The 16338-nt window shown below is 24.6% G+C and overlaps 1 protein-coding gene across 4 annotated transcripts in view; it reads right to left on the minus strand.

Moving 5' to 3' along the window:
- Positions 1 to 7437: 7437 nt before the first annotated feature.
- LOC132918900 (proton-coupled amino acid transporter-like protein pathetic) overlaps positions 7438 to 16338 on the minus strand; it is a 35172-nt gene continuing 26271 nt past the window's right edge. For 3 of the 4 annotated variants that reach the window (XM_060980252.1, XM_060980251.1, XM_060980253.1), the window contains 9 exons: positions 15005 to 15090; positions 11908 to 12045; positions 11697 to 11847; positions 11035 to 11156; positions 10346 to 10430; positions 9236 to 9508; positions 8776 to 8954; positions 8494 to 8660; positions 7438 to 7912 (listed from right to left, as the gene is read on the minus strand). In XM_060980252.1, the coding sequence (XP_060836235.1) occupies positions 7665 to 7912; positions 8494 to 8660; positions 8776 to 8954; positions 9236 to 9508; positions 10346 to 10430; positions 11035 to 11156; positions 11697 to 11847; positions 11908 to 12045; positions 15005 to 15090 (1449 nt within the window). In that variant the 3' untranslated portion in view covers positions 7438 to 7664. Of the gene's footprint in view, positions 7913 to 8493; positions 8661 to 8775; positions 8955 to 9235; positions 9509 to 10345; positions 10431 to 11034; positions 11157 to 11696; positions 11848 to 11907; positions 12046 to 15004; positions 15091 to 15999; positions 16153 to 16338 lie in introns of those variants that run through there. The other variant, XM_060980254.1, reaches the window with a different exon arrangement.

The raw sequence follows: 16338 nt of genomic DNA on the forward strand, positions 1-16338 counted from the left end.
GAGGTACCCATACAAACAATGTATTTGTAAACGCATTATTATACTGTACGTGCACAATATAATATACAGTCCGACAGTCATACAGGGTGACTGTCACGCCGTTTGTCGTTATACTGCTGCACACACAAAAAAAAACATCTGATTTACATACGCGATATGGGTACCTCGTAATAGTATAACATATTGAATTTTATGATAAATTTATAAAAAATAATATTATTTTTACCTAATATTCATCATAGTTTAATTTATTTTGTCTACTTATAAATACCAAAAAGAAATATTTTTTTAAATAGTACATTTGTAGGTTTAATTTAGTCAATGTACTGTATTGACGTATAAGTAAATATTTTAAAAGTATTGAACTTGTAGTGATTTCCGTTAGGTGTTTAAATGGTTACATTAAGTCTTAAATGATAGGTAGGAGGCGGCTGTCGAGTGTTGAGAATATTATATATATATATATATATAATGTTAATAATTAGTAGGTGGCGGATATATACGAGGACAAATCAGCGAGACACCCTGAATAGTACATAAAGAAGGCACTTATTACTTATAACATATATATTCTTGCCATTGTAATTATATTATTATACAATATTGTACGCCTGTATGGATGCTTTTGTCTCTTTTGTAGAGCTTCTGTACTACGGCGGATGCGTAATAATAGTATCACACATAATATGTAATATGCAGATTTGTTTTTGTATTTATATACTTTCAAATAATACAGATTGGTAATTTAATTCCACGTCGTCATTATAATATAATATATTGTCATTGAATGCTTGCAATAGGTACTGTCTATATTATAATTTATGCTAGTTTCGAAACAATATTGTATAGTGAACGATATCTATATTGTTACAATAGTATCTCTTGTCTGGGGAAAAAAGGAATTTACCTCCAATCTAATGTTCAAGTTTCAAAGGCCTACTAAGCTGATAATACGATCAAAAAAATATCAGGATTAAGTCTATATAACTATGACTTAAGCAAGGCCAACACTATTTCTAGTGAAAATAGTTCACTTGGTATATCCTTCGAGAGGCTAGAACATATTGTGTTGGCATAGAACATCAGTTAATAGAGTTTTATATACCTAGTTGAAACAGTGGAAAAATGATATTGATAGCTTACTTGTGGAACGTGTGAAATAAAGCTAGATAAATTTGATTTTATAAAATCGTAGTCTGATATAGGTAATCCGCTCTTTTTCTATATTCTACATATTGTATGTAGCAAATTGGCTTTTGCATTTAATTTATAGCTCTTTAAAAAATTAATGAGCTATAGAGAGACAATAATTAGTCAATTCTTGACATTATTTTATTTTTATTTTTATTTTCTTGTTTAGAATTTACTATTTAAAAATGTTTAGTCATATAGTGTCAAGAAATTTAAAAATCAACTTCCTTTTTCTTTTTTAATACTTATGTACTTAATGTATGTAGAAATGTATGATATTAAAGCTAACTAATTTAAGTTATCCATAAAAATGTGCTTTTCATATTGATTATCTTCATTCTGGTTTGTTGTTTGAGCACTACCAGCATATTTTGGGTACATTTATGATTTATCGTTAAAATATGATACCTACAGTTATCTTGTTTATAAACCCATACTTGGATTGTATTAGGTTTGATTATTCATTGGCCAGCTGATTTTAATGGTGTATTTTTGTATAATAATATTATATTATATTATACTTTATAGTATTATACTAATATTTTATACATATAAATAGATTCTTATCACCTGGAATATAAATTATAAATCATACTCAATATTGTAAAACAGAATTTAATAATTGACGCAATTTTAAATACATATATGTATGCTTATACTAATAAAAGAAAAGTAAATTGATATTATTCAAGGATTTGAAAGACACGCCTTTTTTTCCCAACTACATCGACTCAGTTCACGACATACATGATACACGTTCTAGTTCTATAAAGTAATATTTTAAAGATTATAAACAAATTTTTTTACAAAATTCTTGCCTGTAGAGGTGTTTTTATAGAAAACATGTAATTTCAAAAAACCATTTTGTTTTTGGAACTTTTTAGACGATGCTCTCCTTGCCACAAATGTGTTTCGTTAGTATGTGAATCTGAACTAATTTTTATTTTGCATTTTATGGTGTTTATTGCTTTTTAAGTTATTTTTTGACATTTTCCACATTTTTAGTCATTTTTATGTCATATTTTGAGTAATTTGTAAGCTATGATAAAAGTATACATAATTTTATAGTAAAATAAAGTACAATTTAAAAAAATCATATTTTTATTAATTTAAAACAAATATTTGTAATTTTTTTAGGTCATTTTTAAGGACATTTTTATGTCATACTTGGATTTTTCTAGGTCATTTTTTAATGTTTTTAAGGTCATTAACTTCCGAGTCCTGTATATAAATAATAATAAAAAATAATTTACATTTTTAAATATATTTTGTCATGATGACACGACTTTTAATATTATCATAAAGAATCAATAATATGTTAAATTTCATATTAGGTATTTTAGATTCTAAGCGGAGCGATGAATGTATACATTTTACAATAGTGTGTGTGTATATGTTGTTTTTTTATGTTTGAGTACACGAGTATAGGTTATCGATAAATTCTTTAATTTTCAACTTTTGGATAGAAAATTTAATTTAGTTTTTACTTTAAAAAGGTCAAAATCAAAAATTCTTGGTAATTTTTTTATAATTATTAAGAAACAACGAATAATAAATTAAGTTTTTTGCTGTTTACGGCATTTTCAGAAAGATAAAGTTAAATTTTGAGTTATATCAATTTTTATAATAGTAGGATATACATGTATACTTTTATAATAATAAAATACTACATAACTGAACTCCAACCCCTCTCCCCCTAGGTACGGCCTTGTTAATAAGTATTAAGTAATACTTAACTAATAATATTGACAGTAAATAATCGTGGTAAATAAAAATATAAGAGATAATTACAACTAGGTAATTCTTTACTTTTAGTGACCTTCATTCAAGACCACAAGATTTTTCTAGTATAACTTGTAATAAAAATGTAAAACAATTTCAAAATGGCATATATATTACCAAGTATAAAAAAAAAATACTAAACAGTTATCCGATCATCAACCAAAATGTGTATAATAATAAAATAAATGACTTATTAATGTTGCATATAAAATAATAATAGGTAATACAGGTGAAAAGTACCGAATAAAAATCAATTTACTTGTCGTGTCTAAAGTCTCATATTATGCTTTTTCTTTTAAATCAGATTCGAATGAATATTTTTTATAACATAAAGATAATTAAGTTACACAGCTCTCACTTCATATTATAATGAACAATTTGAGATACGTTTTTTATTTATTCCTGAAATGGTATCAAAATGTTTGATTATGTTTTAGTTACAAAGTGTTTAGCATTCACGTACAATTAATTTGATAATTAACTGGAATTATCTGATATTGTTATCACCTATATTGATTACACTTATGTAGTCTCTTCTGACTATACTATTATTGTAGATTTGTAGTCACACTTTCCTCATTATCTAGAACTTTCAATAAATAGTCATAGCCATAGGTCTCAGCGTCTCATCATGTTGATTAATTCCAAAAAGTAACAAATTAAGTATTTGTCTTTGATATACTGTTAGACAGGATGAATATTAATGGCGAATTTCACATTATATAAACTCATTTCAATTTTTTCCTATTTTATGGATAAGTTTTAATATCATTGCGTTTATTGTTCTGTTATACCAATCAGCTTGTTAATTATTAGCTTGAAGAGAATCTATAGCTATACAATATGTATATGCTGAATAGGTATCATATTGTGCTTTATGAAATTCTGAAATAAGTGAGAAGTAAAACTTGTCTCTCAATCAGATAAACTGGTGTTCCGTGGAACCTAAGGGTTCCGTCAGCCAGTGCCAACAAAGGATTTCGTGAGAAATTTGGGCAAATATATATTAATTAATAATATTTTTGACTTGAGTTATGATTTGAACATAGAAAAGCTCCAAAAATTATATGGGGGTTCCACAAAAACGTTCAAGCTCCTGTGAAGGTTTCGCGAGTAAAAGAAGTTGGGAAACACTGATGTAAAGTATTGAAATATTTCGAACATATCTCTGCAGCTGTCTCCAATTCCTCATAGACCGAACGATAATGCACATATTTACACGCTGTATGTATATAATATATAAATATTTGCGATTGTCCATATATGATATATGTATAATATATTATGTTTTCAAAATAATTTCATACTATAATTTAACTAACTAACATAGTAAATACTTTAATACTATTTCTTTTCACATTTGTTATTTTAATATGTAATATCCAATCTGAATTGTTGTGTATAAAAAAAAAATACATATAAATTTAAAATAAGGCGCTTTGAATAGTCAATTTAGTAGCATTTATGTGTGTAATCCACAATGCCTGTACTACACATAATATTAGGAGTAACGAGTAAAATATTATGATTGTTGAATAAAATATAAAGACAATCAAATATTAATTTTTTTTTATATATTTTGTTACATAGACATTTTTTTTTCATCAGCATCATCTAGACTAAAATAATTACTTATAGCTACCGAATAATATCGTTTCGCGTAACATCACAGATTTCATTATACTTTAATTATATAAAACAAAAACTTACACTATAATTGTATTGGTAATTATAGATACCAAAAATAAATAAATAAATAAAATGATAAAAATAAAATATCTTGCCATTGGTTTAATTAAATATATGGGATTTACATAGATTATCTAAATGCGATTTAAATTATAAACAAAAGTTCAGCACAATTATCAAAATAGAAACTGTACAGGATGTATCACTCAAATAAACAATCTCACGGTCATTCACAACAATAGTCTTTTTTCTTTATTATTTTACAAATTGAGTACCTTTTTCCATACATGTTCAGAAATTGTTTATAATGTATTTTGAATTTGAATTATTATAATGAACAATGTTGATGAATTTAATAGCCAAATTAAAGAAACATACCTAATATAATATTTTATGTTATGTAAAATGTTTATATAATCAAGAGATGTGCTGTAAAATGTGTTTTAAAAATTTAGAAATTTTTTTAAAATGCTAGCAAATTTCAGGCATAAAAGATGTAATAATAATTTCAATCATACTCCATATCACATCTATGTTATGATTTTTCTATAAAATTTAGTTTAATTTTTTACACATAAAAAATTGAAACATTTGTTTTCTTTTTAATTTCAAAATTTGAATTTACGATTTTTTACATATAAAATAAAATAGGTAAACAAAAGAAATAATTTTGTTTTTAATTTAATTGATACGGTCCATTTATAAATCAAACTAAATATTTCAACAATATAATATATAATATATAATCTAAATTGAAATTGTTGTACAACAATCAAGATGTTTTTTCATATATTAATATTTATTGTTAACCAAAGTATACACCATAAAAATATAATTTCTCAATTATAAAAAATAAAAGTAATATTATATATGCAAGATGGTAATTTAAGACACGTACACAAAAATAATTACTATTATGAAGGGTAATATATAGTCCAATTAATAGAATCTTAGTCTTTATGACAGTTGATAAACAATAATTTCATAATTTATGAATAGGTAAATTAATGAGCACTTTACTAATTAGTAAATTGGTAGTAGTCACCAGCTATATTATATACTTAATAAGGAAAAAAATAAGTATATTAATATCCGTAATAAAATACAATAATATTCTGATACTAAATCAACAACGATGGATATGAATTTGTATAATTTCAGTCTAAAAATAAATCATTTAAATACCTCTTAGATTGATCAAAATAACTTATAGCTACTATATCGACAATATTGTAAAATTTGTCATGATTATATATTTCTTATTAACATTTATTTATTATTATTACTACATCACAAGGTCGCCTTTTTTAAAATTTAAAATTTACTACCTAACTACAAAATGCAAACCAAACAGTATTTGAAATAATATTTTCAATTTACATTAGGTTGCGATAATTTTTAATATTTTCTAATCGCACCACAAATAACTATTATTTAGTAAATAAAATTATAGAAATCACGATAATAAATAATAATATCATGTCATTTACTTATATTGTTTTAGTTATTTAAATAATTACAGATAATGGTAAACAGTAAACAACGGTTTTCTATATCGTTAAATTACTTATATAATTACAGTTAATTTAAATTTGAGGTAAAATAGTTTTGTTTATTTTATAACAAAATATTTTATTCATTTGTACATGATCTAAACAATAAATTGTTTAGTTGAACATAATGTAATCACTTTAATAGTTGTCTATGTCAAAGAGAAAATATACAATGAAACAAACACAAAGAATTATATTGTAAGATTAGAGAACTAAATATTTGGACATGAAATCAACTTTGCTTCACTAGCTCAAAAATCAATGAATTTTTATTATTATTATTATATGTTATAAGAACTTACCCATGAATAAAATTTGTAATTTTCTTAGTTAAATCTCAGTTCTTAATTTATTAACTGAACAATAATAATAACTAGTTGATTGCACTCATCTTTAATATAGTTATTGCCCAATTAATTTTTTTTTCTGTTAAGAGTTGTTTGTTTTTAGTAAAACCTATATGGCTAAATAGTTTATAGGTATATATAAAATAACTAATTAACTAAATCATAAATAGTCCAAAGTAAGTAGTTATAGTTAGGTAGAAAGTGATTTCAAACATCATTCCTACCAAACTATTAATTTTCATTGATCTAAAAGGTACCTGATTATTTTTGTATTAATACATAATTTTTTATGCAAATCTGCTTATAATAAACACAGTTATAATTTCACAGTAACAATCAAAAATGTTATAACATTATTGGTCAAACAAATATTTATTATAATAAATGGACAGAAATGTATTTGTTTATCAGCATTAGACACGTAAAAACAATATTATATATTTTTGAGACAGTGAAGAATAAAATAATATATATATAAAAAAAAGTTGCATATAAATAAAAATAACTAAAATACTTAATGTCTTATGGTATATACTATATAGTATCAGAAAAATAATAGTACTACAATAGTATAGATTATTTTAAATATGGATTAATTATGAATTATTTTTTAAGATAGTATATGGAATATTCAAATAAAATAAGGAAAACTTTATCGGACTCAAAATATCTCATTACGAGCAAATAACACTCATAGAAATCATGAAGTACTACTAACGGAAACAAATATTGAGCAACAAGAATATTTCAATTTTTTACTTACATTTTTGTTAATCTAATATTTTATTATTATATTTACAAGGCCGATCAAGGAACATTGTATAATATAATAATATAATATTCGAAAACTGATGACAAAAGATAAAAGTCTAATATCTAAAATCCATGATTTTGTATTTAAATTTTTGTTTCAAAATTCACTGTTGCACCCTAGTTAATCAGTACAAAATAGTTATTGTCGTTTTTTTTTTTTTTTTGTTTAAAAACAATTTTACTGGACACTAATAGCTGTAATTGACAACGCTAATATTGCTGTTCTGTCTGTATGAGAGTTGTGTCGCTGCCGTCCTTTTGTAATTGAAATAATTACTTGCGCACACGCTCACTGATTGAACTGTTCGATGATGTCGAGTACGCTAGAGTAAACACCGGTAACCAATCCCAAAATGCCAAACATTATGATGGCCAAGTTTTTCCACAGGCGCCAATATCCTCTACCCAATCCAGGTTCTTCCCAGCATGTAACCAGATCGATACAGCTTGGCAAGATTAGACCCAAAAATGACAGACATAGTGCTCCGACGAGCGATATGACTGGGCCCAGGTTAGGACAAGCAATTGCAACACAAACTAGAAAAATAAAAAAATTAAATGCCTAGTTAGTATTTGAATTTTCCTGTATTTTAATTTAAACAAGTAATATTGTGGAATATTTAATGACTTTTTTAATAAATTATATTAACTCCAATGTAAATATATACTATAGATCAATTATAGAACTTAATACTCCAAACTCAACATTATATATTAATATTTTATAAGTTATGTTTCTATATAAATATTTAGATATTTTATAAGAATAGTGTTTTGCTAATGTTGGCTTATTTCCTTCTTTTTTCACTTGATTATTATTCTTATTTTACAAAATTTGTACTTATTTATTACTCTTGATATATTTTATCTTTATATTTATTTCTTCATATTTTATTGTTTATTGGACCTTGTCCTGAATATTATTTTAAGTAAATAAATATTATGTCTGATGATTTTAATAGCAAGAAATATATTACTCAAAATGTAACGAATATTACTTGTCATTGTATAAGCTTAATATTCAATAATTAATACACACTTTTTAATATATTCATACAAATTCACAACTCTATAATAATATTAGTAATATAATTATTTCCACAAAGAAAATGACTTACCCGTGCACACGACCAAGAACACTCTGAGCAAATATTCAAAAAGAACGGGGTGTGATGTAAACCGGTGCTTAGAACCTTTCCAGATTATTTCAAAGGGTACATAAAACTGAAGACTATATGTAAGGAAAATGGCCACGGCTATCATGATCTTAACGGATTGCGCCAATCTGCAATTAGGAAAGGAAATTTTTTATTTACTTATTTTAATGCTAAAATAGCTAAAATATTATTATTGCAATAATTTTTTGAAAGAATCATTAATGCAGAATTATATTAACTTACAGTTGATCTTTTGGTAAATTTAGTGTTATGCTGCCCTCAGTCTTATCACCATACTTGAGGAAACCAAATAATCCAACGGTAGAGTACAAAATCACAACAATGGACATGCCAATGTTGAGCACACTGGGGCAACCAATAAAATGTTGTGGTGTTTTCATGTTGTTTTCCAATGGCATTACCTTAATAGATTAACAGATACAGTCATTACTCATTATATATTAATATATACAATTTTATTATAGTAAAATTAATTTTCTTAAGAGATAGTCCTTTCTCTCCCTTGCAAAGTAAATGTTGCAAAAAATAATATCTCATTGGTTTTTTTATATTGTAATTATGTAAATGTAAGTAACTGACATTATTACACAATTAATAATTAAAATGAAAAAAAATATTTTTTGAGAAATTATTGTTAATAACTAATTTAAAAAAATTAATTTGTAAAATATGATATACTTACAACACCAATTCCTTCCAAAGCAAAGATGGCAGTGCCGAAGAATAGTGGCCATTTGTGCCAATCTGTAATGTAAGGTACAGTTTTTGTGGATGGCACATCTTGAAACACGTACCAGAATGTAATGGTCATGCAAATACCAACCAAAAAGTTTGCAATCATTGAAAATGGAGCCAGATACTTCAGATTACGTATTAAATTCATAGCGATTACCAAAGGCAACATCATCAACATGTACCACCTAACATTTATTTCTAAAACATATTCATCCATAACCTGAAAACAAAAACCATATATTTAACATTAATGGCTTATGCAAGCAATAAAAGTTGCCTTAAAAATCTACAAAATATAGAAACTGAATAAATTCAGTACTATAGAATATTAATACATGTATTATGTAAGTGATGTAACCCAATTATTTCAAATTATTTGTCTGTTCATAATAATGTGTTATATTTATATGAAAATATTGGATATTTTTCTAATTTATTCATATTATGTATTATTGTAACTAAATAAATAGATGTAGGAATATTATTTTATTCATCACAATATTGCCTAAATATATAAAAATCTATAGCTATTTCAAATATTTAATTTAATTATACAAAATATTTTAAAATATTTTTATAAGTACTTAATTGTCAAACATAAAAAATATAGCAAATTTGTGTTCAGTAGTTGATTGTGTGTAGTAAGCCTTATTAATTAAAATTAACTAAATAATTACCAAACTTAGGTAAGGATATTGTCTTCTGATGGGTTTTACAATATTTTAATTTATCTAAAACTTCTTATTTCACTTAACAATCAAAATAAAACATAAATGAATTAACTAGGATTATACAGAACGAAACTAAATTTACTTAACTGTTTATTTCAATAGTAGGTAATACATTTCTAATAAAATAAAAAAATTAAACCAAGTTTGGTATTCATTTTTAAAAGGAGAGTATAAAATATATAAATAGCATTATTTATTTGCATTTGAGTTTATGAATCAAAATTGTCTTATTAATTATAACTAACAAATACATTGTAATAAATGTCTTGATAACTATTAAATGTAAATTATAAATATTTAATAAATGCATAATATTTTTGTTTTACCTGTTTTATATTTTTTGCAACAAAAACAATATAAACACAACAGCAACCAAGCAAATCAATGGTTAGGAACGTGTTAACGAGGCCTCTGAAAAATTCATGAAAAAAAACATATAGATATAAAACAATATTGTATAAAACCATACAAGCCATATAAATATATGATAGGCAATTAGACAAAGATACCTACTTAAGAAGACATCACACTAAAGTTTGTCATATTCTGTTAATCACACATGGAACTTAACACAAACAAGTTCACAAAGGCCTATCAATTATCATAAATTATTGGTAAAATATTTTAGAGTTAAAATGTCAGTATTAAAAACTAATAAAAATGATATTACGTAAAAGAGTTTAACTAGCATACAGAGAGTTATTAAAAATAAAATATACTTAAATACAATTTATAATTGACGATACTACAATGTATTAAATACCAAAAATAATGTTACGAGATGCAATTAAAAAAATCATTTTTATAATAGTGTGTTACCTAACACTACTTAACAGTAATAAATAATAATGATCATGTTCTAACCATTTACACCGGTAGGTACTTTATGAACTTATTTTTTGCTGTGTTCCACATGCAGGATTCAGATATACAATAAAACTTGGTGAGCCACCTCTAACTAAAAAATTATATATCTACTAAGAAGTATTTAATATTTAACTTTTTAATTGCATACCTGAAGAGGCCTGAAAATTTATGGAAGGCTGGGGGCCCAGCGAGGAAGGCAACTTCTGCAACATCAGCAAATCCCAATGCTGGTACTTGCATTCTACGGCATAATTTATGAGAAGATTTTACCTAAAAATACAAAAATACTTCAATAAATGGGTTTAGTTAATTTTCATAAAACTATTGAGTTTATAAAAAAGTATAATTATGTCCAGTCTATTAAATAATTTTTTTTTAGATAAACAGATTTATTAAATCATCTATATGGAAAGATACGTTTTTACTGAACTGTATGGAATATTACTTAATTTCACGTTTATTTTTTTAAGAAAATATCGCTAAGTTCCTTGTTATTAAAATTCTAATAATTTTGCTTATATAATGTGTATTAAAATATGAATAACTTCTGAAAATAAGTAAATGTTTAAAATTAAAATTAGATGTTTAAAAGGTCAAACTGATAAAACTCGTTGAATAGACTGGATTTATTTTAAGAAAAAAAAATAAGCGTCTAGCTATTTTTTTTTTAAAAATACTGATTTTATCAACAAAGAATGAACAGAAATTATTTATTGTAACATAATTTAAGATTATGCTTTATTTTCTTGCCAAGTTAGTGTTTATGCCAATAATTAATACCTATGATATTTGAGTATAATTAAATCTTACCAATATATGGACACAATATGTACAAACGAATCCAATTACAGCGGTTGCGACGAGCCCAAACACTAGTCCAGCGTTCATAAAAGCCAAAGGCATGGCCAATATGCCTGAACCCAGACTTCCTTTCAGCAAATGTATGAATGTTTCCATATCCCTGAAAATTAACCATTCTAAGTTTTTGTACGATAATCTTAAACAATTTGTATTTAATTACGTGGTCGGATATTGGACTGTCCGGTGGTCGAATGGATTGTAGCCACCGAACTCGGCATCTTTGCTTGTACTCGATACCAGCGGAAGTGTCGAGCCATTGGTTTGTGTTATAGGTACTCCGTTTGATGAACATTTGTACCTATTTAAACGGATGTTAAAAATTATTTATTTTTGGATTTAGAAAAAAAAATGCGGTTTTCAAAATAATTTCACACAATCAAGTTGCGATTATGTACAATACATTATAGCCATATGAAAAGAGCCCTTCATAATATTAAATACATATATTGTAATCTGTAAGTAATTACAACCGCATTATAATGTATAGCTACGCAGTACATAATTTAACATTATTCGAGTAAGAATAGTTTATTTTTAAACGCATAAGTCAGTACTTATTTATTAGTTTAATGGTTAATACAAAAATTAAACGTTAATAAAAAAAGTAGATAAGTACCTCTCCACATATGTATTCCACCAGATTTTCAAACATGTACATTTTAAAAACATTTAGTGCAATAAAACATCGACCGACGTCGGTAGTTCATAGATAGGTAACCAATAGAAATCAATTGATTGTTTTTTTACTACAGAGATTTTAATATATGTAATACCACTGATTATAGAATAGTCTATTCTCTATTCTATAATCAATGGTAATACACTAATATGTATAACATTTATTGTCTTTGTCAATTTAAGATGATACATTATCGTTTTTCTTGTTTCATATAAAAACCAAAAGTTGAATATATTACTACGTTATGCATGCACATAAGTTATCAAAATAAACGTTGATTCTGCGTAGGAAAAATCCAATAAAATATTTATCATTATTTAATCAATTCCTATGCATTTGCAGATTATATAAAAAATATAAATGTTTGAATTTGTTATCGGATTTAAAATAGATCAATTTCGTTAATGATTATTACAACTATGAGTATGATATAATTTGCCTTTTTTTAGAGTTTTATATAGAAAAATTTAGTTTGAAACAATGAAACACGTTGGCTCAATGATTATTAAAATGGATATTGATATAAGATCTATACTATAGGTACTCTATCCTATACAGATATTATACCTGTAGAAATGTACAATACTTTAACACTAATTCTAAATAAAAAAAATTGGAGTGTACTGTGTGAAGAGATATATATACATAATTTAATATTTTGATTTTTATATTTAGTATTATTACAAAATATTATGTATTAGAATAACATTTATCAGTAAAGTCAAATATTTTTATAATTTATACATCTTTATGCTCGAAATATGTGAGCACTAATTTAAATTTCGATTATTAACTACCTATTAACGAATATTACCGTGTTTAAAAAAATATTATAGGTAAATATATTTTTTTAGAATTAAAAAATAAACATGTTAAATTAAAAATAAATTGTTTAGTCATATTGATGTGTTATATAAAAATCAAGTGGATGAGTTTATTAATTTAATTATTAATTATGAATAACTTTTAAATATGTAATAAGTATAATAACTAATAAGTATTATACTAATATATATTTTGTATAGTAATAATTGGTATGTAGGTTTCTATTCAGTCATCGCGAAGATAACAAGTTATTGAAGCTCGTAATGATATATTATGTTAAATTAATTACACATATTTTGTAATTGCGTGTTCAATTCATTAAATTAAGTCAATTTTATTATCATAATATGATATGCACACCAATAATATTAGTAGTATAATATTATAAGTTAATATTTTACCGACAAAAGTAGTTATTTAAAGACAAATGTGTTATAATATTAGTATATTAAATATCTAAGTAAGAACACAGCATATCCAATTTTTAAATCGTAAAATATAAAACGAAAATAAATAAATGGTTATACATTCTTAACAAATTTATACTTGTCCGTAAAATTATTCATATTTAGACGAATTTGTTGACCATGAATATTAGTGAAGTGGATTTTTGATTTAAATGAAAGTGTAGTGGAATCAATGTGCGTGGAGACAAACTATTTACTTTAGTGAAAACGTTTTTATTTTTTTTTTGGTGGGTTCATCCCATTTTAGATTCAGCGTGGTGTTTTCGATTCAATAAAGTGCTTTGGAAATATTTCTAGTAAATGTAAATACTGCATTAAAATTCCATTATATGAATACATTGTGTGTGGGTACTATGTAGTCTAATATATCTACTTTAACTAAATAATCATATGTATACAATGGAAGGTTGATGTGCCAGGGCACCTGCTGACATTTTATAATTAGATCCTAAAAATTAAGCCATTTAGCCATATTTTATATGTTTTTTCTAAATAAAATCGAAATTTTTCTGTAGTATGTGATAAAAAAAAACGAATAATAAAATTATTCCGTGTTATTACATAATGTAACATAATGTACGTTTTACATTTGAGTGTAAAAATCATTATTTTAATAGTAAAAGTAGCATGATCCAAAACCATTAGGAATCATTAGAAGTCTACTACAGAACAATAAATGGCTTCAAATGTAGATTTAGATTGATAGGAGAGGGGCCAAATAAAGTAGGGTACCCAAAAATGTTGTACTTGGTACCTATCACCTGAAATTCAGGTTTGTCCATGTTTACATTTATATTTTATAATGTGTATTAAATTAATTATAGTAAATACCTAAGTAGATGTGGTATTATACATTATAATAATGTCTGTGTTATATTTTATAAGAGTCTATGTCCAATTACTAATATATGTATTATTAGTCATAAATGAAAAACTAAAATATCGAATAAAATTAAATATTAATAATATGTAATTCGTGTTTGAAAAGTATCTATGTCTTATTATTAAATACAAGTTATGATTGTAATGTATTAAATTAGATTGAGTATAGTTTAAGTAAATTATTTTTATAAAGTGGTAATTTTATGGTAAATAGAATAATATTTTTCACAGATGTGCTATATAAATATGTTTGATATTATATACCTATTTAAAATCGAAATGCAATAGGAAAAGATAATGTATTTAATATTTATATTTTATAAAATTTTCAAAATAAATTATTTTAGTGTGTTCATTTTAATAATCTTAACTATACATTTTTAATAATAATTTTTATAACGTACTTGACCATAACAAGATCCGCAACATCTGTTCGAATAGATCCTTTTTTGTTGTTATCCAGTTCTGTGATAATCGGTCGCATGGACCCCTGAAAAATAAAATAATATGATTAGTTTAAATTTAAAAAAAAAAATATGTTGCAATAACAATTAAATTGTTCGTTTTGAAAATTATATGTTAAGATTTTTTATAAAATATTTCTTCTAAGAAATAATTTTTTTTTAACACAAGAAAAAATGTAATTAATTGATGAATTGTTCAAATTATTTAATTTATATATTTGAACAAAATATAATTTAATAAATGATTGAAGTATTATGTTAAAATTATATGTTAAATTGAGCAATATAATAAATTAAAAGAAAAAATATTGAAAATATTTAAATATAATATCGTGAAATTAATAATAACTTTTTTTGGGTTTTATTTTTTTATTTTAATATTGAACAACACACATTTAAAAAAAAAAACTAAGAACAATTTAATTTGTATTGCTTTAAAACTTTAACTATGTGATTATTCTATCATCTAATTAAGCAAAGTAGTTCTTTCATACTATAGTTATGAGACTATACGAGCTTGTAATATAACAAACTTTTTCTCAACACATTGAGTAAACTATAGCAGTATTTAAAATTACAAGGGGACATATAACAAAAGTTTCAGCATGAAATCGTCAATAATATTCATGCTAATGCTATGGAGAACAACACAAATTTGAAAATATATACATGCGATGGTTATATTATAGTATGATGAATATCTACAGAAACGGAAAAAATTAACAGTATATATAAACACATAATTATAATTTTAAGTTAGTTATCAACAATAATTTGAAAAACCTATATTAAATCAATTTAATTATTTAGTTCAAGTTAAACTATCTATAATATTACACACAAAGAAGAAAACAAAACTAAACGATGATATGCATAGAAGTATGAACTAACTCATTTGGTTAATAATTACTATTTATTATACATTATGAAAATACCCTATAGCGCCTCATATTGAAACGACACCAACAACCGACCAACGAACACTACTCACTACAGACTAGAAAATGCAACAGTGTCATATTGATCTCGAGTTTTATCAAAAAATCATAGAAAACTTATTTATTTTAAGCTTTAATGGCATCGGATTACAAATCGTCTTTTACTGTTTCTAAACATAAAATAATTATCCCAATACACCTTATTTACATCATGTATATATCGTATAAAATAAAACACTTGAGATAATAATTGTTTTACTCCTGATTTTATTTAATCAATTATATATACTTTACTCATTCATAGGCATAATTTTAAACTAAATTGTTGATATAAGC

Source organism: Rhopalosiphum padi, chromosome 2 (genome assembly GCF_020882245.1).
Source record: "Rhopalosiphum padi isolate XX-2018 chromosome 2, ASM2088224v1, whole genome shotgun sequence".
Taxonomy (NCBI): Eukaryota; Metazoa; Arthropoda; class Insecta; order Hemiptera; family Aphididae; genus Rhopalosiphum; species Rhopalosiphum padi.